The 25,721-nt window shown below is 35.9% G+C and overlaps 1 protein-coding gene across 1 annotated transcript in view; it reads left to right on the top strand.

The window, feature by feature from the left end:
- Window positions 1-14,548, top strand: part of col11a1b (collagen, type XI, alpha 1b) — a 116,529-nt gene extending 101,981 nt beyond the window's left edge. Inside the window, exons 53-67 of the mRNA XM_056256992.1 lie at window positions 101-154; window positions 245-298; window positions 6,808-6,861; window positions 7,439-7,546; window positions 7,762-7,815; window positions 7,911-7,964; window positions 9,065-9,172; window positions 9,356-9,409; window positions 9,893-9,928; window positions 10,002-10,055; window positions 10,182-10,431; window positions 10,628-10,740; window positions 10,852-10,920; window positions 11,493-11,726; window positions 14,275-14,548. Of these exons, the coding sequence (XP_056112967.1) occupies window positions 101-154; window positions 245-298; window positions 6,808-6,861; window positions 7,439-7,546; window positions 7,762-7,815; window positions 7,911-7,964; window positions 9,065-9,172; window positions 9,356-9,409; window positions 9,893-9,928; window positions 10,002-10,055; window positions 10,182-10,431; window positions 10,628-10,740; window positions 10,852-10,920; window positions 11,493-11,726; window positions 14,275-14,421 (1,443 nt within the window). The 3' untranslated portion in view covers window positions 14,422-14,548. The remainder of the gene's footprint in view (window positions 1-100; window positions 155-244; window positions 299-6,807; window positions 6,862-7,438; window positions 7,547-7,761; window positions 7,816-7,910; window positions 7,965-9,064; window positions 9,173-9,355; window positions 9,410-9,892; window positions 9,929-10,001; window positions 10,056-10,181; window positions 10,432-10,627; window positions 10,741-10,851; window positions 10,921-11,492; window positions 11,727-14,274) is intronic.
- The last annotated feature ends 11,173 nt before the right edge of the window (window positions 14,549-25,721 follow it).

Here is a 25,721-nt window from a genome sequence, read left to right as displayed (position 1 = left end):
ATGTTGGGAGAAAATGTTGGGTATGTGTACAAATAATATGATACTTGATGGAAATGAAATATTAGGGCAATGTTGTGATGTAATGTCCTGTTTCACATAGGGACTGGATGGCCTTCCTGGAGACAAGGGAGATGATGGAGAGGCCGGTCAGCCTGTGAGTGATGCTCGACTCTCAATGAAAATCATATTTTATGTTCAAACATAATAAAAATGGCTAGTTAATGTATTGAATTTTACACCACAGGGTCCATCCGGTCCATCTGGTGAAGCTGGTCCTCCAGGACCCCCTGGAAAGCGAGTGAGTACCTTACCTGGCGTTTGGTTCAGTGTTGGGGAATGTAGATTTGAAAATCATCCTTTCCCCATTATAGGGGATTATCACGCTTCCGGGTTTCATGGGCGGGATTTGTCAACTTTGTGCATGTCCACTTCCGACGCAGTTCAACAATGGCTGAAACGAAGGCTAGATGTCACTGCTCTGTTCCACTTTGTAAATCTAACCAACAACGCTAACCCTACTTAAGTTCTCATGGATTCCCGACTGAATTGAGTATAAGGAAGAAGTGGATTAAAGCGGTTCGCCGGGATTAAGGTCCAAACTTTAAAATAAAACAAGGTAGCACGTTTGTTTGTAGCCGGCACTTTAGTGAATCAGACTAATTTACCAGGGATGCCGTATAAATAAACTTAGTGTAGTCCGTCATCAGTTCGCCAGAGTGATCGGTGATTCAACGGAAGTGGCGGTGCACAAAGATCACTGAATGCGGAAGTACTACGTATCAGGGTGAAAATCCCCTATTGTTGAATCACGGAAGCTACACCAGATATTCTCCCAAGAGATCTCTTGTTTATTATGTATCATCTATCAGACATAGGAGAGAAACAGGCATTTAATAATAAGGCTATAGGTGAGGTGGTCTTCATTCCAGATTTCTATGTTCCCCATTTCTCTATTCTCTCATCCCATCATGCCAGCTCTAAATGGTTTCTCAGGGTTTCTCCTCCCTCACCCCCTCATGCCTGTATTTCTCCTTCCTCTCACCCCGACATGCCTCTATGTTTCTCCTTCCTCTCCCCCATCATGCCTTTATTTCTCCTTCCTCTCACCCCATCATGCCTTTATGTTCTCTGAGGTGGTACAGTAAGGGTTGAGCTTAAAGGGATAGTTCACCCCAAAATGAAAATTCTGTCAGTAATTACTCACCCTCATGTTGTTCCAACCCCGTAAGACTTTCGTTCATGTTCGGAACACAAATTGAGATATTTTTTAATAAATCTGAGAGCTGGATCACTCCTCCATAGGCTTCTAAGGGATCGAAACTTGCCGGCCCAGAAAAGTTAAAGACATCGTTAAAATAGTCCAAGTGACTACAGTGGTTCTATCTTTAAGTTTATCAAGCGACGAGAATACTTTTTGTGCGCAAAAAAAACAAACAAAAATAACGACTTTATTCAACTATTCATTTCCTTCTCTGTCGGCCTCGAGATAGTTCACGTAGTGTTACTGCGCAGCGCTTCTGTGTTGTACGTCACACGTAGGCTCACTATTGGCCGACGCTGGTCATGTGTGTGATGCGTGTGATCCAGCTCTCGGATTTAATCAAAAATATCTTAATTTGTGTTCCGAAGATGAACGAAAGTCTTACGGGGTTGGAACAACATGAGGGTGAGTAATTACTGACAGAATTTTCATTTTGGGGTGAACTAACCCTTTAAATACACTACTGAGCGACTTTCAACTTCCTTGTAAGGTAGAAAAACATGTTGTTTATGTTTAAAAATTGAACGTATACCCCATGCTTACACATGGTACAATCCACTATTCCTCTGTGTATACAGGGCCGTCGCTAGTGGGGTGAAAGGTGGTGACAATTATAGGGGCCCCCGCTACCCAGGGGGCCCCACAAAATCCAGCAGTTATACTATTTAGGCCCCTGTAGTATGAATAATTCTAATATTTATATTAGTTGTATGCCTGAGATTTAAATGAAAACCACAAAAACGTGCAATTTGGGTAAATATTTTTCCAAATATCTGCTTCTCTTACCTCCATAAAAATGGTTTAGTCCGACCTAAAGTATTTATTAATTATTCAGTCAGAGTCAGTGACAAACATCAGATGGACCCAATAAAATTGTAAGTCCCGCCCTAGCTCGTGAACAGAACCAATCAGAGTTGAGGCGGCAGCCTGAAGTTAACGATGAACTTGGTGGAAGAGCAGGAGACTAACTGACTGAAAAATGTCGGGGAAAAGAAAACAAATCAGGGAACCAGAAATGCCAGGAAAAGACGGAGAGGGAGGCAAGGAGAGTGGTTGTATCCCAGTCGATCAAGACGTTCTTAAAGACCGGTTATATATTGTTATTTCGCTGGGAATTAGAAAACTTCCGTCTACAGTCTGCCGTGTACAGTCATTTTTTATTATCGGTGCGCTACAATCGACCGAATGATTACGTGGTCTAAATTCCTGTCTTTTTACAGTATTGTAACTAGAGTTTTAAAAAAATTACACGAGTCACGACGCATTGCATTATGCATCTGACCTGCCGGCTGATGATATTTTAAACATCGAGAAAACACGAATACAACACACTGCACTTGGATGAATAAATGTATTCGCTTTATTTAATAATATTACCAGTTCCATATTATCTTTATTAAAAAATAAGACAATGAATGCTTTTATTTTTTGAATTAGACTGCATTCTTGTCAATTTTTTAAATGTTTACTTTTTGATTTATGAATTATAACAGACTGATGGGAAATTTTTTTTATTACTTTTTAAAAATTGGTTTTATTATTATTTAACAATTTCTTGCTTTTTTATTAGTTGTAATTTTTATATAAGCATTTAACTTTTAAAATAAAGGTTTTACAACAACATCACCATCTTCTGTTATGTGGGCCTCCATGTTCATCTATTGTACAGTATATGATATTGGTGGAGGGTGGTGGGGGCCCACATCAATATTTTTTCAGGGGGCCCCGAATCCTCTAGCTACGGCCCTGTGTGTATACATTAGTGGTACATTTGCATCAGTTGAAACATTCCTTTCCTTGTAAAAAACATACCAACTAAAGTATCATCATCAGTGGAACATATCTGCTAAGTGAACGTGTTACATTGCACACATACCTCTAAGCAAAATATATATCATCCCAGATCTCTCATCAGCACACATGTACAACATACTCTGACTTCACAAAATACATTATGAAATTATTATGAAAAATGAATAAAGAAAATTAATACTAAAATACCACATTGGTCCCTCTTTATATTAAGTGGCTGTACTGTGTAACTACTAATTAACTGCAATGTACTTATTGTGTTCAGGTTGTATTGTAAAACACTTTTGCTGCTATTGAGGTGTGATACGGGTAAGGTTAGGGACAAGTGTGGTGTATGGGTCGGTTTAAGGGTAGATTAAGGTGTAAGGGAAGGGGCAACAGTGTAATTACAAATGTAATTACATAAATTAATTACAGCTGTAATTACAAGCAGGTATTTTCAAAATATAATTACAATGTAAAAACATGTATTTACTGTACACAATAAGTCCATTGTATCAAATTATTAATTTCAATGTAAGTACATAGTACTTAAAGCCACTTAAAATAAAGTGGGACCATAACGGTCCAACAGTAAAATTTTAGTCTTCAGGGAAGCTACTTTAAAACTGTAAATTATGACTAGCTTGTAGCTTTAAAACTAAAGTAGTTTAACTACAGACAAGCTACCATTCTGAAAAAGTAGTTAGCTGCATTACAAGCCACTAAGAAAAAGTACTTTTAAGCTACTTGAAGGGACAATATTTTATAGAGATATTTATATTTTATATACATTAGTTATTTGATTCAGTTATCAGGTTACAAATAACTATGTATATTTAAAGTAATATATATGTAATGTGCATTTGTTAAAATACTATTGTAAGGATCCACTGGAGGCAAGTTGTAGTGAGAACCCAAGTGCAGTAGCCTATTTATTCAAAAAACAACACATAACAAGATCAAAACAAAAGCATGACGTGGCATGAAACAAAATCATGGACATAGACTCACAGCAACAGAGAATCACAGGAAACAATACTTGACAAAGACACATGGCAAACATGAGGGCTTAAATACACAAGACTAATGACAAGACAAGGGACACCTGTGAACAATGAACAGATGATTATCCAATGACAAGACACATGGCAGGATCACATGACAAACAGGGAATCACATGACAGACATGGAACATGACATGAACAAAACCAAAACGTGACAGAGACAATACCAAATCGTGACAAGTATGAAGAGAGGTTGCATAAAAAAATGCATAATCAGACCATTGTGCACTGTACAGGATATTTCTCTCTGATCCTCATTATGGAGATGATGTAAAACACAATTTCCCACATACTCAGAAGAACATAAAAGCAAAATCCATCCACATGCTCAAATCTTATCTAAAATGAGAAAAATATTGATGTATCTGGTGGTGAGGTATTATTTTATGTTGTATTACGCCTACAGGGGTACAACTCTTGGTCAATTGGTTAACATACCACATTTATTATATTATGTTGCACCATGAATCAGGTATATGTTATGGACTAATGATGATTCTGAAAGAAAATGTGCATGGGCCCTAATGTTGCTATAGTAATGAATGCAACTTTACATTCGAAAAAAAAAAAAACGCTTCCCGTGGTACATTTCCAAAAACATGGTGTGTTTGTGCAACGTCTTTACCTGCAGTATGTTAATCGGAAGCTGCACATTCACTTTTAATCTGAAAGATCTTCTTCACCACTTGTAAACCATAGTATATATTCCAGGATTGCTCTACGTGAATTGCATGTTAATTATTCAACTTAATCCAGCGCTATTTTTATTTTTACCCAGCAAAATGATTCAGTGCTTGAGTAAACAGGCTGAATTACTCAGACCGAATCTCCAACCAATTTGGATCGTTCTTCGTACCGTTTGATGCATTCATTGAAAAAGAACTGACTCAAAAGAGTGAATAATTTGCTAGTCGTGCATCTCAGTTCATAATCTAAGCATAGTGATATAGCATTTCGTGTCGCTACACTGCTACTTGGTTGAAAAAATAGCTTGCTACTAAAAACACAACACTATTTTAAAAGTTTGTTGAGACTGTCAAGCCACTGAAAAAATGTATTTAAACTCGTAAGTGTCACTATTTGTAGATAACTACTCCCCAACACTGATTTGGCTTATTACAACAGCTCAGACTTGGTGTAAGAGATTTCAACAGACCCCACTGTAAGTGTCGAATCTTGATGCGTAACAAGTACCAGACGATGGGATCTTTAGACAACACCCTTGCAACCACATAGAAATGTACTAAATCACTCAAAACAGCATTGGTTTTGCATGGGCAAGCACCACTTTTCATTAAGAAAATGTAAAAATGTACCTTTGTTTTACCCCTTTGGTCCTTTTGTAATCTGCTGAGACAAACATTTTCAAATAGGTTTATGAGCTGCCCTTGTAAATTCATGCTAAAAGAAGCCTATATTTTATGGGGCACATTTATTTTTAACAGATCTGAACTACACAAACAATAAATCTTTAAAAGCGGGGCACAGTCAGGATTTTACTGGGTCTTCCCTCAGTAAATTGTTCCCAAGTGAGTAAAGAGCACACGCTGTGCCTGGGAAAATCTCAGTGTAGCATAAAACCTGTGTGGGTAAAAAAAACTGGTCTCCTCACATCAGTTTGCATTGCTCAAGAGCAGTTGAGCTGAGGCTGACATCTAGACACTTCTATTATAGAATATTGACCAAAGTGGTTTGAATGACAGCACTGTGACGGCAATGTGATAGCCGAAAGGAAATGGAGATGTCATTGTCAGCTCTGGTGCCATACTCAAGATTTGGCTTAGAATAGATTACACTTTTTAGCTCTAACACTGTCTTTTATGATCTGATGTATTTACCACAGTAAACTTATAGTTTTCAGTCGGTGGCTCATAACTTGTTTTCTACATTGAGCTTTATTGTTGCATAAATGTATCAACAGAGCCTTGAGCTAAAAGCAATAAAAATGTAGGGATTTCCATTTTTACCCTTCTTGCTTACAACTTAAATAGGTCTGCGAAGGAAGCTGATTCAGTCGGCAGGTCTCGGCCTTCTCTGTGTCTTGAATCTAAATGCACACACATATTGATCATGGATTTTTAGGGTGTTGCACTGCGCTGTGTTTATGCCTAAGCTGAGAAACCAATAGCATCATTAAGTCTTTCACTAGTTGATCACCCATTTATCTGAATAATCATCTTTATAGTGTTCACAAATGTGGGGACATTAATAGCTTAATATCTGGAATCCTTGCCCACGCCATTAGCCATTGCTATTGCTAACACCTTCGCTCCAAAATTAATTGTCTTAAACAGGATTTTGGTCTTGTTTTCAGGTAAAAATATCAAACCATCTTTAAAACAAGATCAATTTACTTGAATCAATACTGTGTATGAAAATAAGACTTGTTTTTTTTAGAGTGTTTATCTCGAATTATGTTACTCCGTTACCAAATGGTAGCGTATTAGCAATAGCTAAACCTTGAGACGTCATAACGGATGTAAAAGGTATATATTATATGTGGTTTCCGGAGCATGTTTTGGTTTTTGTGAGATAACGGTGAACAAGGGCTTCTAAAAATTGATCTTCTGTCATGGGGATGAAACGGAGGAAACATTGTCATGGTACATTTGGATGCAGCACCTTTTTTTATTGTTACTAGCTCTGTATGGAAGGTTGTGTTTTGAGTTTTGTGTTTCTCTCCTCAAGGGTCCTGCTGGCCCAGGTGGTACAGAAGGCAGACAAGGAGAGAAGGGTGCAAAGGTAAGACAGATTCCATTATTTAAAAAAGCACCTGAACAACCAAACAACATGATTGTCATTTGTATTGCAGCGTAAATCATTTGTCCTCCTGAATGCTTGATTTGTTATCTGTCCTTGCTTTTGTCTGTTGAATCCAATCTCTCACGACACTGAGTGGTCCTGACTTTTAAAATCCTCCCTGAAAGATCTGAGCACAAGAAAGCCTAATTGGATGCCAGGGCAAATTAAGCTTATACTACAGGTTCAATCCCAGGAAGTAACAGGAAATCTATTTTTTTTTTTTTCTAAAAGCTTTAGTTCTTCAAAATGATTTGTTGATCCAATGGTATTATTCATCATGTTTGCATGGATATCACAGTTGCCATTTAAGCAAAAGAAAGGAATATGTTGAAAATATTATTTTATGGCTAAAAAACCATTCGATTTATAGAAGGTCCTTACATATTTTTGCACATTATACAATTGACACAATATACATATAATTTTTTTATGTCCAATTATTTATCAGTTTACTAAGTATCTGCTTTTTGCTGTATTGATCATTACATTATTCCTTGATTCTATTTTCGTCACACAGGGTGAGGCCGGTGCTGAGGGACCAGTGGGCAAAACTGGGCCTGTGGGCCCCCAGGGGCCTCCTGGAAAGTCTGGAGCTGAGGGCTTACGTGGCATCCCTGGACCTGTGGTATGCATTTGGAAACTGATATCTCATATAGTCCTAATTGTCTGCATAATTACATTAGAGCAGTCCACAAGAATCTCTTAATTTGAATCATTAAGCGTTTCAAGTTAAATCACTCTCCTAGTCTAGTCAGTAAATTTGAGTATGTGTGCCGTGCATTAATTGTTGCATATTTGGGTGTGTATTAATGGGCTGATGGTTTCTGTCTACTCTTTCAGGGTGAGCAGGGACTTCCTGGAGCTGCTGGCCAGGATGGTCCTCCTGGACCATTGGTAAGAAGATACAATCAGACACCATTATGTTGTTTACTCAGACTAATGAATGTAGACTTAAATAGGACAAATTTGTGTGTCTTGACAAATTCTAGGGTCCTCCTGGTCTTCCTGGCTTGAAAGGTGACCCTGGTACTAAGGGTGAGAAGGTATGTTTTAACTAGTATTTTTAAAGCACAAAAACAAGACTATTGCAAATGGTACATGCCAATAGATAATTTAAGTTTAAAAAAAAAAAGCCCTGCAATATCTGTTATTTTTATTTTATATTTATTGTATTCATTTGATATTTTAATAAATATATACAGAAATGTTCAAATTTTGGGGGGTATGCTTTTTCTAAAGAAATTAATACTTTTATTTAGCATGGATGCATTAAACTGATCAAAAGTAACAGACATTTATAATGTTACAAAAGAAATCTATTTAAAAAATGCTGTTCTTTTGAACTATTCATCAGAGAATCTTGAAAAAAAAAAGTCTCATGTAATTCACAGTATCACTGTTTTTACCCCAAACCTTTGGATAGTAATTCATATATTTACATTGGTGCCATAAACATCTCCAAAGAGGTTCTACAGTTTTAAAAAATGTTTCCTTTGCTAAACAAAACCATGTATATTTACAATAATGCTGAGCCAGTTGAAAGTTTTAGAGGCGAGAGCAACTGGCCTTACTGGCATCTCTATTTCACACACAATGACAAGGCATAAACAAGCTCTTAAATACAGTGTCAGACAATGATTAAACTGTTACTCTGCCTGCAATACATAATCAATGCGCCATATCTCTGTAAATCTGTTTTATGAGAGGAGACGTGCTGAGATGAGTGTTTTCTGTATTCATATTGTGGAGAGCCAAGTACAGTAGCTGTGGCTGTAAATATCAGGTGTTGAATATAAACTAAAGCACTTTAGCAGATTCTCTGTGCATTAAATATGATTTATATTGTACACACTGACTGTGTAGCCAAAAAATGCTTTATTTTGTACATGATAAAATTCATTGTTTGCCATTTCAGTCTTTAATCTGAGGTTTGTATCGATTTGACTGATTGACTGGCAGTTTTCCTCTACAACTTGCGCTCAATCAAACGCATCTATGGAATGCGATTTATCACAGAAAATGTTGTCTATATGTTTCATGTTAAAATCATCTGGGAAATATAGTGTAGGCCTACTGGTATGTATGTTTTACTCCAGTATTAAAACCCGCCACTTAGTATTAAAGTTTCCTTTTACTCATCCAGGGTCATCCAGGTCTGATTGGTCTGATCGGTCCTCCTGGTGAGTCAGGAGAGAAGGGTGACCGAGGACTCCAAGGACCTCAGGGGCTCGGTGGAGGCAAGGGTGACTCTGTGAGTTACTCCTCTTTAAATACACCTGAGTTAGTTCAGGGTCCGAATGTGCTTTTGTCTGCTACATAGATGCTGTTATTTAAGAATAAACATTTATAAGTGTATCTTTACAATGATTTATGTTCATTAAAATGATGTCTTGGTTTTGCCCTGACAATTTTTAATTTGCTTTATTGACTTCAGGGTCCCGTTGGTACTCCTGGTCCACTCGGTCCTCCAGGTCCTCCTGGTATTCCTGTAAGCAGTTTTTTTTTTTACTCTAGCACTGACATTGACCATATTTGTGTGTATGATTTTCTGATTAAGGCCCATTTTCTGGTCAAACCATTAGGAGTATAGAGGAATAATCATCTTCAATTCATGTTATCAGCAAGCTATTCTCATTTGGCATGCTCACCCACTTTTTCCATTCATACCACTGCATTTTAGTTATTTTGGTCAGTAATTTAATATTTTTAGGAATTATTTTATTAACTCTTTTTAATGAGCTCTTCATTCATTAAAAAGAAAACATGTTGCACATGACAAAATTCTGATTAAAACCGGCATAACAGCTGTCTTTGCCAAAAATAGATTAAGATTCTTGAAATTCGACAATCAGGTTAATGTATTTTTGCATTGTGCATGTAAAAAAGTGTTTTTTTTTTGTTGTTGTTTGTTTTGTACATTTGGCTACCTTAACATTTGCTCAATTGATTTCTTTGTTGTCTCTTTCTTCAGGGCACTCAAGGACATAAGGGATCCAAAGGATCAACTGTAAGTGCTGAACCTTTCCATTACACATGTTCATTTTTTCCAGTGTAAATAAACCGTGTTTTTGTTTCCCAAGGGTTCAGCTGGCCAGAAGGGAGAGCCTGGCTTGATTGGACCACCAGGTCCTCCGGTAAGGAAAATATTCTATTACATTTTGAGCTCTGCTGAAAATCAAATTGACATCCATATGTCTCCTGTGGGATTGAAGCCGACCCTACATAATTGTCAGTTATTTGTTTTGAATATCTATCACTAGGGTCCAGCTGGTGACATCATCCAGCCCCTCCCCATCCAGACAAATAAAAAATCGAGGAGGTCACCCGACATGCAGGATGATGAAGCAGCGGGAATGATAGATTATGGTATGGAGGGGATGGAGGATGTGTTTGGATCCCTCAACAACCTCAAGCAGGACATTGAACGCATGAAGTTCCCACTGGGAACCGAGGATAACCCTGCCAGAACCTGCAAAGACCTGCAACTCAGCCAACCAGAATTTCCTGATGGTGAGAGAAAGTTATGCGGTTTCTTTAGCAAACATAAGGCAGAATTATCAACTGTTTTGATTGTATGACATACACAAGAGTCAGTTAAGTCTGTTTGAAGTAAACTAGGCTTGATAATTAAAGATAAAGAATAACTTCTCCCTTTAATTGGGGCAATTTAAAAAAAAAAAATTAACATATGTGTTTTTGACTTTAGGACATTACTGGATCGATCCAAATATGGGATGCATAGGAGACGCCTTTAAAGTGTACTGTAACTTCACTGCAGGAGGAGAAACTTGCATTTTCCCTGATAAGAAATCCTCAGGGGTGAGAGGAACTCATCTCTGATAAAAATCAGGATTGGTAGTAATATAAATAAAAAATAAAGAACTGTATTATCTTGGTGAATTATTTGATCACAGTTTCCATTTATTCCAGGTTAGAATATCAAACTGGCCAAAGGAGTCCCCAGGATCTTGGTTCAGTGAATTCAAGCGTGGAAAAATCGTAAGTGCCCATTTTTCTCTTCCATTATAAATTTCATAAACTTTGAATCAAAGCTCAGATTTGGTTGTGAATGTCTCTATTGCTTGAAGGGTGACAGTAGTTCAGGGTTGGGAATCAAGAACTGGTTTTTATTCAGAACGTTCCTTTTTTTTCTTTTTTTCTTTTTTTTCTGTTATTTTTTTGTTCTGTTAACATCTGCATTCTTCTGCCAATGCAAACCGAATGGCAACTTCACATAGATTTGATTAGAGTCGGCAAATGAAAGACCATCTGAAATTCATGTTGTTAGTTTGGCTCGCTTACTAAACCAGTATGAACAATTATTAACTGACTGAAACACAAGTTTTGTTGCACTAGAAAAAAAATAATTACAAAAATCGAATTTTGCTATATTCAAATTTATATATTAGAACTAATTATTAAAAGTTGCTTTCTAAAAAGTACTAAAATAATTGTTAGTTGGAATTCTAGAACCAGACAATGTCCATCGATTTTCATTCCTACAATACTTCATCCAAAACTGAAAGTTCTCCTTCATCAGATGTTTGATCCCTGTGTTCCCTGTGTCTCAGTTGTCTTATGTGGATGTTGAGGAGGGCTCGATAAACTCAGTCCAGATGACGTTCCTCAAGTTGCTCAGCTCTTCTGCCCGGCAGAACTTCACATACATATGCCATCAGTCTGTGGCCTGGTATGACGCCAAGGCTGACAACTATGACAAGGCGCTGCGCTTCCTGGGCTCTAATGATGAGGAAATGTCCTATGACAACAACCCCTTCATCAAGGCTCTTTCAGATGGCTGCTCGGTAAGACTGCTGTTGATCTGTTTGCTGGTCATGCTGAACAATTTTGGATGATACGATAAACCAATAATTATTTGAATTTTAGAGTAAATAACTTATGAATTAGCCTGGGAAAACCCAGACAACTTCCGGCAAATTTAGATTTGCTCTGAAAGTTAGTCTGGCAAAGAGCTCATTCAAGCCCATTTCCAATCCGTCGAAATCGAGGCACCAATCAGAAACGTTGGGGCGGGCTTTACACGATGACGACAGCGCTGGGATTTTGAAGCAGATTTTGTAGCCTACATTACAAAGATGGATGCCGCCGTCGAACATCACTCGTTCGAATCAGCTATCGCGTCTGTTTTAAGCGATTTTAACGTTTCCTTTTTGTTAAAAACCGAGCAAAGAACAACACTCGGAGATTATCCGCCGCTCTGCATACGTCATCTCCTTCATCGCTCTGATTGGTTTTAGGTCTATCCGCGACGTCCGTTGGTGACGCCCCTCTGGAAATGATTTGTCTATGACGCTTTGCCAGACCATAACTCAGTTACAACTGAGAATGGTCTGGTTTTAACCAGGCTACTTATGAATGGCAGATATTAAAAATCTATACTATTCTGTGTTATCGGGGAAAATTAACAAATTGACTAATTAACTAATAAATGACCTAAAGTCAGTCGCTTTAAATGCTAAAAGTGAATTTTGACATCACAACATAATAATGTACAGTATAAAAAAAGTATATTAATTTTGAGATTTGTTAGAATACTTTTAAAAGTTGTATTAAATTTCTAAAAAAAGGTAAATGAAAGTACTTTAGAAGATGGCAAAGGTAATCCTAATGTAAAAATAGAGGATGTACAATTAAACTATCCAATATAGACTGTATGAAGCCCCGCCTCTTTTCAGCGCTGCGCTCTGGTTTGTATTTCCACAGCATTAAGGTAAAATCTTACGGATTTATGAATGAACCGCTCGTTTTAAAATCTTCCCGGTCTACTGACGCTTCTTCAAATATTACAATGCTCATGATAAATTTCATAACTCTACAATAAGTAAATCCACTTCACCAGCTAATTACTTTTCGACAGCGATGCCATAGTAATATACAGAGCTACCGAAAAAATGCAAGTTCTAACACAAAATTCTGAAGATGCTGTGTGCTTGTTTCTCTGGTGCATAAGATCTACAGGTACCAATAAATGAAAAAAAATCTTTAATATCAGTCGATAACCAATATGGTACCGATACTATGCCAATCAAGCAATATAACATGTTTTAAAAGTAGAGCAGTGGTATTTTAGTATTATTTACAGTATATGTTATTATAGTATTAATTAATATTTTGAATGACCTTATTTATATTTTCGGTGTTCATTTTATTTTAAGCAATTTTATATGCTAATGTCATTTTTTTATTGTTTTTTGTTTTATAATTTATTCAAATTTATTGTTATATCAGTTAGTTGCCAAAACAACATTTCTAAGTTTTTTCATCTAATGTTTATATTTTATTATATTTCAGCTTTATTTCAATTAGCGAATTAAAAAAAAAAAAAAAAATTTAGGTTTAGTTAACAATAACAACACTGAAGTGGAGTGGTACAAACTGTGCAACATCTCAATGCTGTTGGACTGTATATCAAATTAGAGGATCAGATCTAAATCAAGCGTAGCGTCAGTTCTGGCAGGTCACGTTAGTCAAGCTCGCATCAGCTGACTCTCAGCTGATCCACGTCTACCTATAGGAATAGAACGCCTCTCACAGCATCCCTATATATAAGGCCCATTCAGTATTATCAGGACTTGGCCTTCTGATATTCCTCTTCGAATAAGACTAATTTTTCGTGAATTATGTTGTACATTAAATTATTGAACAGTAATGATATCTGCAATACATTTATGTTGGTTCTGTTCTGTTTACCCTAAAGGGGATTATCGCTGCTCTCCCTGCAATTATGGGCAGGGATTCTTTCCCAGAACAGAACCATACCGCCAATGCTAAGTGTATGCTAATCTTTGACGATAGTGGTCCTGACCGAACTGTTGTATAGAGTGGTGGAACTAGAGTTTTATACATGGGGTGGCCAAGGCTACTTCAGGGGCTCCATAGACCATGAAAGAAAATTAGTGTTTAACCTTAACCTGGCATTAAAAAGCCTGAATGAATCTTATGATTGCTGATAAGTGGTTGAAGTGATAACCACAAATTTTTTAATGTGGCAGTGGTCCAAGTGTTTACTTCACATTACCCCCCTTTTACCAAACATTCTATCTGATTAACTGTCTGTTAATGGAGCAAAAAGATCATGTTAACTTACTCAGTGACTTTCATAAAAGTTGTTCAGGAAACCTAATCCCGATGGTAAACATTAAACTTACTCCAAATAGGCTCTAATGCACACCGGACGAGAATTCAACTTTGGTGTTGCACACGGGAGGGCCAATCAGATGTCAGGGATGCCCAGTGCCACCCAATACACCCCCCTTGCTCCTCAACTGGTTGTATAATGCTGCTTAAAACAGTCTGCAGTAATAACATACAATTCATCTCTTTCTGTTTCAGCTGAAGCAGGGGTATTCTAAGTCTGTGATGGAAATTAACACTCCTCGCATCGACCAGGTGCCCATCATCGATGTCATGTTGAATGACTTTGGGGAATCCAGTCAAAGGTTTGGCTTTGAGGTAGGCCCTGTCTGCTTCATCGGCTAAAGGACACCCCCCTTCAACTTTATGGAAAAGGTCAAGGAGTGTGGCTAGCCAAGAGACCCCCAACCCGCCCCCTCCTTGCGCCACAAACACACACACCAGCACCCGCACTGTGTAATCTGAAATGGAATATTCATCGCCCTGGTGGGATCCCAGTCACACGACTGAAAACCTGCAATTGGAATAAAACCGAGAGAGAGGACATGAACTACCTGGTGGACAATGGCGCACTTTCGGGAGAAGGAAGAGGACCCTCTCCTTTATCATCTCACTGCTCTACCCAGCCTAGAGCCTGTAGGATTCTTTTCCCATTTCCAAACTCTTTTTTTCCCCTCCAATTCAAGTCTTAAACCTTGTTTTTTTCCCCCGTCCCATTACAACCTTAATCCCAGCACCATTCACTCTTGATCTTAATTCTCCCCCAAACCCCTATCCAATGTATTCCCAATCCTGTTCCTACTAATTTTCCCTGTATCCTTTACGGATCCTCCTCCAGGTGCTGCTCAGAGAAAGACAACCACAGTGGTGTGCTCTTGTTGTAAACACCCAAACACTTAAGGTGCTATTGAAAGTGCATTTTTGGTAATACTGTAATTATTATTTTGTACAATACTGTTCTTTCTCAATTGCCTTTAAGTCTTGCATGTGTATCAAAATTGATCTGATGAAATACTGATAACCATAAAGAGAAAGAGTTTGAAAACCAAAAGTGCAACAGAATTTTCCCACAAGATGTCAATCATTCAAGTGTCCCTGCCAACTATATAATAAAGTCAGCATTACAAACCATCCAAATTTGTAATTATAAAGTATCCATTTTGTAAATATTGACCAATTTTAAGCAATTGGAGTTTCCATTTTATCCAGGAATATGCAGGCATGTCTAATGTAGTGAAGGATTAGCTGAACGTGAGTTTTCCTGTCTTCCTGAGGTTTGCAGATTTCCACCAGCTTTCTTTTTTTTTTCTCAAGTGGTAGCAGTGATGCTGTGGTAATCGGTGACTCTACAATGCTAATGAAACTTGATGAATTGACAGTATACCTCAATCTCTTAAAAGACGTATCCAATTCAAAGATGTTCAACCCTGTACATACAGAGCCTTGGTTAGAGAATCAAGTTTATATATTTGAGGCAGGGAATTTTAAAATAAAAAAAGACTTTTTGTTAAACTTTTGTTTGGTTATTTTGTGATTGCTATGATATTAACCTTTTTAACAGAAACAACTATTTTAAGGTGCTTTTCATCAGTATTAAATACGGATTCTGGACAGTATTGTATTAAAAGTGATAATTGTTTACTCTTTGTATGAATCATATCTGTGTGATTCACTCAGTCATGGATTTTTTTTGTCCTGTGCTGTATGTGCAAAAGCTTATTGCATTCTTCATTTGTCTTTATATTTAAAGTTTCTGTGGTAAAATGTGTTCAGGTTGTGTGGTTCTGTAAGCTGTTTTGATTGCTTTATCTTTCTCCATTGTTTTTTGCGGTTCTGTCTGTGTCCCTGAAAACCTTTCAAATATATGACAATAGACTCAGAATTTACACGTCTGTGTAACATACTTATAATTTATGTAAAACTTGGAATAAATGATCGATTACATTTCAAGTAGATAATCTCCTGTTTCAGTTTTGCTCAAACCAACAAAGATTGATCCGTCCAATTCAAAACCACTCACTCAATCACACCGTTTAAGCCATAATGTCATTGGATGTAAAGCATGTTTGATTTATGAGGAATGTCTTGTTGATCTTCCACTAAATCTTTTAGTTTCAATCTCACAGAATGATGCTATAAAGCTGAAATCTAGAAGAGCGATATGCTGGTTCTTTAATAGCTGATGTTGTCATGGTGCAATAGGTGAACAGCTCATGCAGAAGTGATTATTCAGCCGCTGGAGCGGAAACTGGCTGTGATAATTCACCTGATGATGAGCAACACAAGGATATGAGAACCTGCTTACCTTGGATGTGTCACCATAAAATCAAAATTGACTATTTTTGATAAATGATTTATCCATGCTCATCGTTATTTTATTTTATTTTTTATTTTATTTTTTATTCATGTGCCCTCATAATCTTTAATCAAAATAACTTCCCCTTACTATTGCAGTGACTTCTCTGATGATGTGTTTACTGGCTTGAGGGCGGGACAACCTGTCACTCACATGACATCACAGCAATAGCAAACCACAACCATCCAATCAGTTCCCAATGGACACAATCAAGTCCACCTCTACGTTTATTGCCGTTTCACTGGGATATACGTCACAATAGGGATACTTTAACACTTTAACACAGTCATGCGTTAAGTGAACTAATGGATGCAGAGTTTTTGGTCTGAGGATGGAAATGACTTTTTTGGATTAAAAAAAATATTAGTGTATACAAGGCTGAAAGTATAAAGAAGAAAGTGTTCAAATATTCTATGAGTATATCAGGGAAATTTACCATTTTGATTTCCAGGGCTTTTAAATGTAAAGTTAAATATTGAAATTCCAATTGGTACATACAAATGAAAATTCTCCCCAGGATAGACTGGAAAATGTGATGGTTGGGAACCCTGTATACCTCTTCATATGTGCCTGAAGAGGGTCAGGGCTTTGATGGTGCTGGTCATCAATCAGGAGTCAGTACAGTATTCACATCCGCTCTGAATTTAAACTGTATTTGGAATAGCAAACAGTAATTCAATCACCTGGCATTGGATCAGCCTTTTGTTTCTCTATTTTGCCTTTCTGCTCTTTGATTGATGAATTGTGGTGAAATTAAATTCTAATAGTTTGAGGTCATTCTTCTTGTAAAAAAAAAAAACATTGATGTGCAAAGAGGTGATTCGTGCTAAATCACGTTTTGTATAATAACAAAATTATAAAACCAAACATTTAACTACAAGCAATTATAACGTAGTAAAGCAGAAAAGCCTAAATATTTTAATAGATCACTAGAAAGATGTTTATTCTTATAAAAATAGCCAAATATCTTGATTTTTAGTTGTTTTAGCTTATTTTAATGCTTGTGTTGTCTTATCTAAGTTTGTTTATCTTATGTTTTAGTTATGTGGCAGAAATGCAAACTTAATGCACAACTGCCAGCCTGCATGGAGAGGTTTTTGAGACTCCAGAGACACCAGCGGCTTCACATACCTGTTTGCTGCTCAACAGTGGCTTTTTTTTTAATAGCTTCCCTTTTAATACAATTAATTTGTTTGACAGAAAATTCCCTTAATAAGCCTGTATCTGACCGAGTTCTCCTGTGCTCTAAATAACACACATCTTTTGATAGTTCGATGATCTCTATTCAGTTTTTGTAAATCTATTAGTTTGCCTTTTGCAAGACACCATTTCATGCTTTTCATCTTCAGAAAGGTTTTTCTTCCTCTCCATATTGCATGAGAACTGGGACTTGCTTAATAATGTGGAACAACTCTTTAAGTAGGGTTTCCATTTACCTAAGAAGACCAGACAAACTATTTAACAAACCTGTCTGAGATTGATATCAGTTATCTAAGGATTTGAGAAATAAGACAAACAAACAAACACTTTCTTTGAAAAACTAAAATCTGAATGATTATTGTACTGAAATCCTACTGATATGTCACTTGCATAATTATTTGGAACACATATTTCATTACTCTTTGGATTATTTTTTGTGGATAATACAAACAACATAAATGTCAAATGCCCAAAAACACTATTCCTGTAAAACAAACCAAAAAGTTATTGAAAATTTACATTTGCTCACATGATTTTGATCGTGTGGGAGTCTGCATGGGTGCCATGATTTTGAATATTTTCTTCATTTTTTGGATTAGTGTATACAAGTTTTTTCCCTAAATTTGGAAAAGCAGTGTAAATATTACATAACAGAATCGGTATAGTCAACTGTTGTTGCTTATGGAAAAAGTAGCACTATGACATGATGAGACAAATCTTCTTGTGCTGTTTACACACTCTAAAATATGTATCAATGTACACCACACACTCCTAGTCAGAATGCAGAAGTTATATCATACAATATAATATGTACATCATATTATAATATTATTTTAAAAATACTGTTGTTTTCAATGGATTCACTATGCAATGAGGCTGTATTAGGACACTAATGTAATTAAAGGCAACCAGGTCATTAATGTAGAAATGTCCAAATGTCCTGCACTCGCACCTGTGTGACCGCAGCACAGCTCTTGAAATCAAACAGGTGTCAGAGAGTTTATTCAGCGCATTGTGAAAAACGTCAGACTTTTATCTTCCTCGATAGTTGGGACGCAGTGCCGGGAAGATTACATACAAATTGTAGTCCTTTGCGTATTCCAAATTACATGACAAAAATTGTAGTTAGTAACATAATCCATTACATTACACATTTTAGGTAATATAATTACATTTTGATAATCTTGTAGCATATTGATATTAAAATACAAAGAGAAAGAAAATATATTACATTACATTACACGTCGCTAAGCTCACCAAGGCTGCATTAATTTAATCAAAATCAAATGTTTTTGTCAAGGCTAGTCTTCAATCACATGATCCATTCTAATATGCTGATTCAGTGCTCAAGAAACATTTCCTGTTATTATGAATGGTGAAAACAGTTATGTTGCTTAATATATTTGTGGAAACCATGATACTACTATTTTTAGGATTCTGTGATGAACAGAAAGTACAAAAGAGCAGAATAAATCTTAAAATCTTTTGGAACAGTGTAAAAGTCTTAATGCATCTTTGCTGAATAAAATGAATAACGTATTTATTTAAAACGTACAGACCCCAAAACTGTATGTTTGGCAGGATGGTTTAATATAAATGTTAAAGATAATCATGCACTTATGCCTGCAACAAAGTAGCCCATAACCAAAAAGAAATATGATTATATTTAAAGGGATACTTCTGGAAAGATGAATGTGTATTTAAAATGGCTCATTTATGTAGAAGAAATGTGAAATTATTTTTGAATTTGGAGCTTTCTAGACTGAGAAAAGCCAGAAAATGTATTTTTGGCTTATGTGGATGAAAGACAACAACTCCCAGAATGCACTTGCTTCGCTGCCCTAGGAGGCCACGCCTACCGGTAATAGAGCGCAGTAGTTAAACAACAAGTCTAGGCTACTAGTGAGTCTCCGTGATGAGTCTGCCTGGGATTTCGAGATCGCCCAAAATGTCCGGGATTCGGCTTTTGCGTTCTACAGTCGTCATTCATTATGTTTACTGTGGCGAGCAGGACGAGGCCGGTGGCGTGATTACCGATAAGGGACACCTGTGAGACGCTCCGGTCTTGAAAATAATTATGATAAATTTGAAAATACTACAGGTTTTCTACTAATACAAAGCTTAATGCTAAATCCTGAAGTATCCCTTTAATTAGCTCATTAATCAATGGCAGTATAGACAAACAAAGTAATCGAAATGGAGAATGACAGATTTTGAGGAGGAGAAAAGCTCAAATGATGAGCAACGACACATGACAAAAGTGTGTATTTGTCCTTTGTGAGTCACTGCTCTTATCCAGATCTGGAGCTTGTTTAATCATCATTACATTTTCTGTTTAGTCATGGCCGGTATGCTTTACAGTTAGCTCATTTCACAGGACACAAACTTCTGGCAGAGGCTTAAATCTTGTTTGTGTTCATCCTGCCACTTAATTCTTAAAAAAAAAAAAAAACTATTTTTTATTCTTTCTTGTAATACTTCCTTGGGTATTGACAGGTACAATAATACCATGTGGATTACACTAAATTCAACATACAATATTGAAAGCTTTACTAGGAGAACAGCAGCTGTCCTATGAAAATGAAAATGGATGTATAGCCAAATGTTCTATGAGCAGAAAGTCCATTATCTTTGGCTTTCTTGCCACCTCCATGTTTGATGTGCCTAAGTGTCCAAAATAAATCAGCAAAGCTTATTTGCCTTTATTGAGACAGCTCCTGTCTGAATAATGACTGGTGAGCCTCTCCAGCTCATGAATAAAGTCTGTTCGGATATGTGTGTGAGTGTGTTTGAGTGTGTGTGTGTATGTGTGTGCGTGCGCGTGCACGTGCGCGTGCGTGTGTGTGTGGCATCCCGCTCCTGTTGGGAACACCTTTCATTCAGAGCTCTAGCAGGCAGCAGCTGTGGCCAGCTGCCAGACACAAACGTGCCCAGAGTTAATGTGTTAGTGTGATTCAGGCGATGTACATTGCAACCTGCTGGGTCAGTGTCTCAGCGTGCAGCGGCCTCTATCTCTTTCTCACTCTTTTATTCACACAGTCTCTTTTAATTCAAAAACTTTTTGTGCTTTTCCGAGGCCACTACAACATGAACCGCAATCAAAGGCAACCAGGCCATTAGTGAAGACCTGTTGTGGGAACCAAATGTTCTGTGCTTGCACCTGTGCGACCTCTTGAAAACTAACAGGTGTCAGAGAGGAAACCATTCAGCACACTGTGAAACACCATCAGACTTTTATCTTCCTCAATAGTTGACATGAAAGTCCCTTTCTTCTTGAAAGGACACACATGAAAACTTAAAGAAAGGCCTTTGACTGAAAATTCACTTAAAGGCTTTTGACATACAGTATACCTAGCAAAATAATTACTTAAAGTCACCATGAACTAATTTTTTTATGAAATATTGCAGTATTTGTTATAAATTATTTATCTCTGCACATCAATATTATTATTTTTTTAATTCACGTGTGCTCATAATCTTTAATCAAAATAACTTCCCCTCTCTCTTGCAGCATCATCCCTTATCTTCTTTGATGATGTGTTTATTGGTGCGAGGGCGGGACAACCTGTCCCTCAAATGACATCACAGCAATAGCAAACCACAATCATCCAATCAATTCCCGATGGACAAAATCAAGTCCCGCCCTAAACAATTTTTTTTTCTTTTTCTTGTTTTCTTGATATACTTGATATACAGTACATAACAAGAATATCACAACTTCAATTTCATGCCGACTCAATGCCCAGGATATTATTCTGTTTTTACTTAATTCTAATTGGTCAATTGTGCCATGCCTTTCCTGGTATCATAGTCGTCCATGGCAACGCTGATCTGGGTAAATGAAACCGGCGCTACTTTCATGTCTCTCATCTTACACCGCAAACTCGCTCCCTCTTGTTACATACAAACGCAACAGGTGCCATCTAGTTTCTCAGTTAAGGATCTTTGTGAAAATGCCCCTCAGGGCTGCAGTTTTCACTGGTTGGTAGGAGCCAGACACCCCTTCACAGTACTAACAGATCACAAAAATTTGCAGTATCTACCATGAAGCTAGGAGACTGAAATCCAGACAGGCCGATTGACTCTCTTCTTCACAAGGTTCAACTTTACAATCTCCTGGAACCAAGAATGTGAGGGCAGATGCTGTCTCACGACTCCATGCCCCCGATGAAACTCAGAACAACCCAAACCAGTGCTTCCCTTCTCGCTCTTCAATGGAACAGTCCGTCCCATCTAATGGAACATCAAGGAACAGATTGCTGTTGCTACCTTCTCTGATCCAGCTCTGCCGGTCTGCCCAGCCGGACATGTTCCCCTAAACTTTCTGATTACCATACATTCTGCTCATTCTTCGTTGGGCACTGCCCACGCAGGGACCACACAGATCCTCTCATTCTACTAGATCGATTCTGGTTGCCTGGTATGGCCAATGACATCCGGCGATAAGTCCAAGGCTGTTAGGAGTGTGCCACATCACACTCCTAACTACTGAGGGTAACTAGGCTATGTTCAACCAGGTATTCGGAAACTTTGCATTTCAATTATGCATTTCCTGCCTGAAGACGAAGGCAGGGGCGCAGCCGACCCCCTGGGAGGTATGGTGTTACGTCTGTGTCGTATTTTGGTTGCGTTTTCATGTTGTTGTTTTTTTATTGCAGAAGGCAATGGTAACGTTAGCATACAAAAAGCAAAGAAAGACATATTTTGATAATAATGTATGTTTAATAAAACACATTTATTGATAAATACAATAAAAGAAAGATGCAACTAAAATAAACTGCTTTAAATGTTCCAGGAAAAGTAGGTATGCCTAAGACCAGCATTGATGTGTGAAATTGAATAATCAAATGAAAAAATAAAACAGCATATTCTTCACTATATGAATAAAACGTATACTCTACTGATTCTTATATTAGGCTGCTTTCACTTTAAGAACTGCAGTAATGCACGGATCCAATATACACACCCTAGTGAAAAATAAATATACCAAACTGTATTTGAAATACATTTATTTTATGCTAAGTATACTACTAATACATTAACATATTTATGTACTCAATATTTATACCCTGCATTTGTACTTATAGTGTACTAAATTTGTATACTTAAAGTCTGCTAAATTGGAACAAATAACTTTGTACTTAATGTACAAATCAATGTACAATCGATTCATTTTAGGAAAAGTATCTATTCTTTTTTTGAAAAGTAGCAAATCGTTTTACGAAATGTATCGATTCTTTTTTGAAAAGTAGCAAATCGTTTTAGGAAAAGTATCAATTCTTTTTTTAAAGTAGCGATTCATTTTAACAAAAATAGGGATTAATTTTGAGGAAAGTAGCTACTGGTACTTTTTTCTTTTTTGAAAAAGTAGCGATTAATTTTGAAGAAAAGTATAGATTCTTTTTTTAAAGTAGCAATTCTTTTTTGAAAAAGTAGCGATTAATTTTGAAGAAAAATATTGATTATTTTCTTAAAAGAAGCGATTCATTTTTTTAAATAGCGATTCTTTTTTTGAAAAGTAGCAATTAATTTTGAAAAAGTAACGATTCATTTTTGATTAAAGTAGCGAATCATTTTGAGGAAAGTAGCATTCTTTTTTTTGAGTAAAGTATCGATTGTTTTTTGAAAATTAATGATTCATTTTGACGTAAGTTCATTTTGAGGGAAAAATTGATTGTTTTTTGCGATTCTTTTTTGAAAAATATCGATTCTTTTTTTAAAAGTAGTTATTAATTTTGGAAAAAGTATCAAATAATTTTGGAAAAAGTATCGATTCATTTTAGAAAAAGAAGCGATTCATTTTGAGTAAAGTATTGGTTCTTTTTTTAAAAGTAGCGATTCATTTGGGGGAAAGTAGCGATTCTTTTTTGAAAAAGTAGTCATTCTTGTTGAGAAAAGTAGCCTTTCTTTTTTGAAAAGTAACGATTTATTTTGAGGAAAGTAGCGAATCTTTTTTGAAAAATTAGCGATTCATTTTGATGAAAGTAGCAATTCTTTTTTAGGAAAGTAAAAAAAGAAAAAAGAAAAGATTCTTTTTGAGAAAAATAACGATTCATTTTTGAAAAGTATCTATTCTTTTTTGAAAAGTAGCAAATCATTTTGACAAAAGTATCTATTCTATTTTAGAAATGTAGCGATTCATTTTGAGGAAAGTATCGATTATTTTTGAAAAAGTATCGATTCATTGTGAGTAAAGTATTGGTTGTTTTTGAAAACATAGCGATTCATTTTGAATAAAATTTCAATTCTTTATTGAATAGTAGCAGTTCATTTTGACGAAGTAGCGATTCTTTTTTTGAAAATTAGTGATTCATTTTGACGAAAGTAGCGATTCATTTTGATGAAAGTACTAATTCTTTTTTTAAAAGTAGTGATTCATTTTAAGGAAAAATGTCTATTGTTTTTTTTAAAGTAGCGATTCATTTTGAGGAAAGTAGCGATTCTTTTTTTGAAAAGTAGCGATTCATTTTAAAGAAAAATATCGATTGTTTTTTGAAGTAGCGATTCATTTTGACGAAGTAGCGATTCTTTTTAGAAAATTAGTGATTCATTTTGACAAAAGTAGCGATTCATTTTGACGAAAGTAGCAATTCATTTTGATGAAAGTAGCGATTCTTTTTTGAAAAGTAGCGATTCATTTTAAAGAATAATATCTATTGTTTTTTTAAAAGTAGCGATTCATTTTGACGAAAGTAGCGATTCATTTTGACGAAAGTAGCAATTCATTTTGATGAAAGTAGCAATTCTTTTTTGAAAAGTAGCGATTCATTTTGAGGAAAAATATCTATTGTTTTATTAAAAGTAGCGATTCGTTTTGAGGAAAGTAGCAATTCATTTTGAGGAAAGTAGCGATTCTTTTTTGAAAAGTAGCGATTCATTTTAAAGAATAATATCTATTGTTTTTTTTAAAGTAGCGATTCATTTTGAGGAAAGTAGCAATTCATTTTGAGGAAAGTAGCGATTCTTTTTTGAAAAGTAGCGATTCATTTTAAAGAATAATATCGATTGTTTTTTTTAAAGTAAAGATTCATTTTGATGAAAGTAGCGATTCTTTGTTGAAAAATAATGATTCTTTTTTGAAAAGTAGTGAATCATTTTAAGAAAGTATATTTTCATTTTGATAAATGTAGCGATTCTTTTTTGAAAAGTATCGATTCTTTTCTTTTTAAATTAGCGATTCTTTTTTTTAAGTAGCGATTCATTTTGAGTAAAGTGTTGGTTCTTTTTGAAAAAGTATCGATTCATTTTGAGTAAAGTAGCGATTCTTTTTTTAGAAAAGTATCGATTCATTTTAGAAAAAGTAGTGATTTCTTTTTGAGGAAAAGTAGTGATTCTTTATTGAAAAGTAGCGATTACTTTTTGAAAAGTAGCGATTCATTTTGAAAAGGTAGTAATTCAATTTAACGAAATTAGCGATTCATTTTGGGGAAAGTATTGGTTCTTTTTTGAAAAAGTAGAGATTCATTTTGAGGAAAGTAGCGATTAATTTTTTAGGAAAGTAGCGATTCTTTTTGAGAAAAATAACGATTTATTTTTTAAAAGTATCTATTCTTTTTTTGAAATGTAGCGTTTCATTTTGACGAAAATACAGATTCTTTTTTGAAAAAGTAGCGATTCATTTTGACAAAAGAAGCTATTCTTTTTTAGAAACGTAGCTATACATTTTGACAAAAATAGCGATTCATTTTGAGGAAAAATATTGATTCTTTTTTTTAAAGTATCGATTCTTTTTTTTAAAGTAGCGATTCATTTTGAGTAAAGTATTGGTTCTTTTTGAAAAAGTATCGATTCATTTTGAGTAACGTAGCGATTCTTTTTGAGGATAGTAACGATTCTTTTTTGAAAAGTAGCGATCTATTTTGAGGAAAAATATCGATTCTTTTTTGAAAAGTAGCGATTCATTTTGATGAAAGTAGCGATTCATTTTGACGAAAGTAGCTATTCATTTCGGATGGATGTAGCTAATAGTTTTGAATAAACAGAGAATCTTTTTGAATAAATTTGGCAATTCTTTTTAGGAAAAGTAACAATTCATTATGAGAAATGTAGCGATTCTTTTTAAGAAAAGTAGTGATTCTATCTGAAAAAT

The sequence above is a fragment of the Rhinichthys klamathensis genome, unplaced genomic scaffold (genome assembly GCF_029890125.1).
Source record: "Rhinichthys klamathensis goyatoka isolate OS25496 unplaced genomic scaffold, OSU_Roscu_1.1 h1tg000134l_1, whole genome shotgun sequence".
NCBI classification, from domain to species: Eukaryota; Metazoa; Chordata; class Actinopteri; order Cypriniformes; family Leuciscidae; genus Rhinichthys; species Rhinichthys klamathensis.
The sequence above is the reverse complement of the archived record's forward strand: the minus strand, read 5'-3'. Positions and strand labels throughout refer to the sequence as shown.